Consider the following 2,944-nt stretch of genomic DNA (forward strand, 5'->3'; position numbering starts at 1 on the left):
AGTATTTATAATGCTCCCCAGGTGATTTTAACTGGTAACCAAGATTGCAAACCATTGTTTCAAGGTAATGGTCCGAATGGAAATTTGATATAACAGAAAACTGCATTTTTGCCTAAAACTGAAAGCCCTTTCTCACTGTTGACATTCCAAAATTCCTTAGCCAGCATGGTGATTAAATACTGTTGTTGTTGTTGTTGTTGTGATTATTATTCTTACTATTACTTTTAGGAACAGGCTCAGCACATCTGCTACATACCACTGCAGCTTTTCTAACTCCTCTGGGGAGGAAGGGCAGGGTGTCCGGACAGCACAGCAGCACTGCTCTGGATGAGGCAACAGAAAAGACAGACGAAAATACATGGTCAAGAACAAGGCAAGATAGAAGCTCAGACCCACAAGTATTAACATTCCTACACTGACAACATTTTGAAGAGCATCTGTCTAAAACATGAGAAAATAAACTAGATACCATTATATTGACAATGGTCTGTACATAGTAGGTGCTCAGAAATATTTGCCGAGTGAATAATTCAGGGGCAGTTATACACCTGCAATATCAGTGGCTCTTCAGCAGCTTCTAAGAATTTGGAAGTAAATCTATCCGATCAGCAAATGACCACAAACACTCCAAAGAGAAGTCCCCTTCTCTCGGTAGGGTTTGTTCTATCATGCTGTCAAATACAGAATACTGAAACTTTACTGAGAAAGCAGGAAAAACCACCTTTTAGAGCTCTCTGAATACTGCCCAAGAGGCATGTTTAAATGTATTGATTATATTTTCAGTTTTACATAGAACACATCAGAGTCACATGAAAACGAGCACAGCAATAAAGATAGAGATAACTTACCCATCGGTCGAATCTTTACTTTTTTCAAAGCCACCATTACAGCACATATGTTCATTGTTTTATTCATTTTTATTGTGAATGTGCAATTTAATGTGCTGTAAAGAGAAATATATATAATCAGAATGTTATTAAGTTGGAAACATATCTACATATATGTAAACGCTTTTTCAAACTTGAGAGTGAGAAAAGGAGGCACTCATGCTAACTTGCAATGTCAGCCCAGTAAGCTTGTGAACACCCACGACTTTCTATCATGAGACATTTATAGAGGTTTACATTCACAGAGAGTGCAAACCAGAGACCGTCTGACCGCACACAGCTGCTGACTCATTCTGCCTGTCGGAACTATGAACTGGCAAAGACAAGCATCTTAACATCTAGTCTTAACCCAGGCTGGCTACTTGCCTAGTATCTGTAAGGCATTGGAATTTCCATCACGGGAGCCCTTTCACATACCGGCCTAGATGAACATCAAGGTCTCTTAAATCCAAAATCTCTCTGGCAATTCAATCTAGATTATCAGCTAACTAGCAATTTAAGACATTATCACTGTTTTTTAAACTTCAGTCTTGGTTTACACGAAAAAATGTTAATGTTGCAAATAATAAAAAGTGGTTAAGTGAAATGAACTAAGTATGTACAGTGGATAGAGATTCAATCTATAATTTCATGGAAGAATTGCCATTATTTGTACCAATGAATAGCTTCATGAGCAGAAATGGTCATTTTCTAGGACTTTTTCTCTCACAGAATGCTCGGAATTCAGGTAGCAAGATTACTGACCTATATAAGCCATTCGCTTATGCAGCCAAGACAGCCAAAGGACACAATTTAAAATGATCATCTGTGCGACGTCAAATAATTGTCAGGCAATCTCAGATTCATCACGGCACACACCTTTTAATTTCTTTTCTCTTTCTTTTCCATCTTTTCCTTCCCTCTCTCTCTCCTTCTCCCAAGCCTGTATTCTGTTCCTTCTCTGTCTGGGCTTCACTAGACTGGACCACTGGGAGCCATTTCTTGGTTATATTGGTGGCCCTTGGGGCTAAGGACACTGATGACCCTTAGCGTCACAGAACCACAGGCAAATGGCCCAATACCACTCACCCCTCCCTCTGTGATTCATAGTGAAATGTGAAGATGGATGTGACAGAAGGATGAGAGTTTCAAAGAATAAAAACATATATTCAAAATGTCATTAATATGTATTTATTTAAGAGGAACACATGTAAATTTGCAACCTAAGACTCCTCAATACTTTCTCATGAGTAGAGAAATAATATGTATAAAAGTATTAAAAATGACTGACCTTTGGGCCTCTGCTGTCACACNGTCTCTAACCTGTGCCTAACACATTCATTGAGTATTTTAGATTAACAAATATATATATATATATATATATTTGTTACTTTGACTGTTGAGAATGTCAGATAAAACAACCCAGGAATAATCACAGCATCACAGAATCTTAGAACCACAATAACCCCTAAGGATCGTCCAGTTCACATTTCTATCAAATTCCTGACATGTCATCAAAGCTATTCGGTGCATAAAGGCTCTGCTTGCATACTTCTACTGTCAGGGAACTCACTACCACACAAGCGAGCTCATTCTGGAGCCTTCATTTTAAGAAACATTTGGTTTTACATGAAGGAAAATCTACCCCCTTGTAACATCCATCCACTGCGCCCAGTTCTGATTTCCAGAGTAATGGAACTAGTCTACTTGGTCTCTTTTACATGACAGATTTGGAGAAGTTGAATACATTTCTCCTCAAGAATGCAGAACTCCATGTTTTCCTCCAAATATAACAGTAATTACAAACAAGGTATAGGATGTACTATGATTACCTCACTTAAGGTTTGCAGGGTTTTGTTTAGCTCTGATCGTCTGTTAATAAAATGAGAGAAAATGACATGAAGGAGATCACTGGTGATGTGAAATTCAAAACAAGTTAGATTTTTAGCAATTAAACTAAGCTTATGGTATTTATTGCTTGCAGCGTTCACTTTGAAGTAACACTAGGTATAATGAGAGATTTCTGTGTGAGAAAAATTAATTATTTCTATGGCAAGAGAAACAGACCAGACAGAAGC

At 37.9% G+C, this 2,944-nt stretch overlaps 1 protein-coding gene across 1 annotated transcript in view; it reads right to left on the reverse strand.

Moving 5' to 3' along the window:
* The window catches only part of ADGRG2 (adhesion G protein-coupled receptor G2), a 123,371-nt gene that overhangs the window by 25,812 nt on the left and 94,615 nt on the right, over positions 1-2,944 (reverse strand). The window contains exons 12-15 of the mRNA XM_077769296.1: positions 2,704-2,738; positions 1,305-1,308; positions 849-943; positions 257-323 (exon numbers count right to left, since the gene is read on the reverse strand). Of these exons, the coding sequence (XP_077625422.1) occupies positions 257-323; positions 849-943; positions 1,305-1,308; positions 2,704-2,738 (201 nt within the window). The remainder of the gene's footprint in view (positions 1-256; positions 324-848; positions 944-1,304; positions 1,309-2,703; positions 2,739-2,944) is intronic.

This window comes from Crocuta crocuta, unplaced genomic scaffold, assembly GCF_008692635.1.
Source record: "Crocuta crocuta isolate KB4526 unplaced genomic scaffold, BGI_CrCroc_1.0 scaffold312, whole genome shotgun sequence".
In the NCBI taxonomy this organism is placed as follows: domain Eukaryota; kingdom Metazoa; phylum Chordata; class Mammalia; order Carnivora; family Hyaenidae; genus Crocuta; species Crocuta crocuta.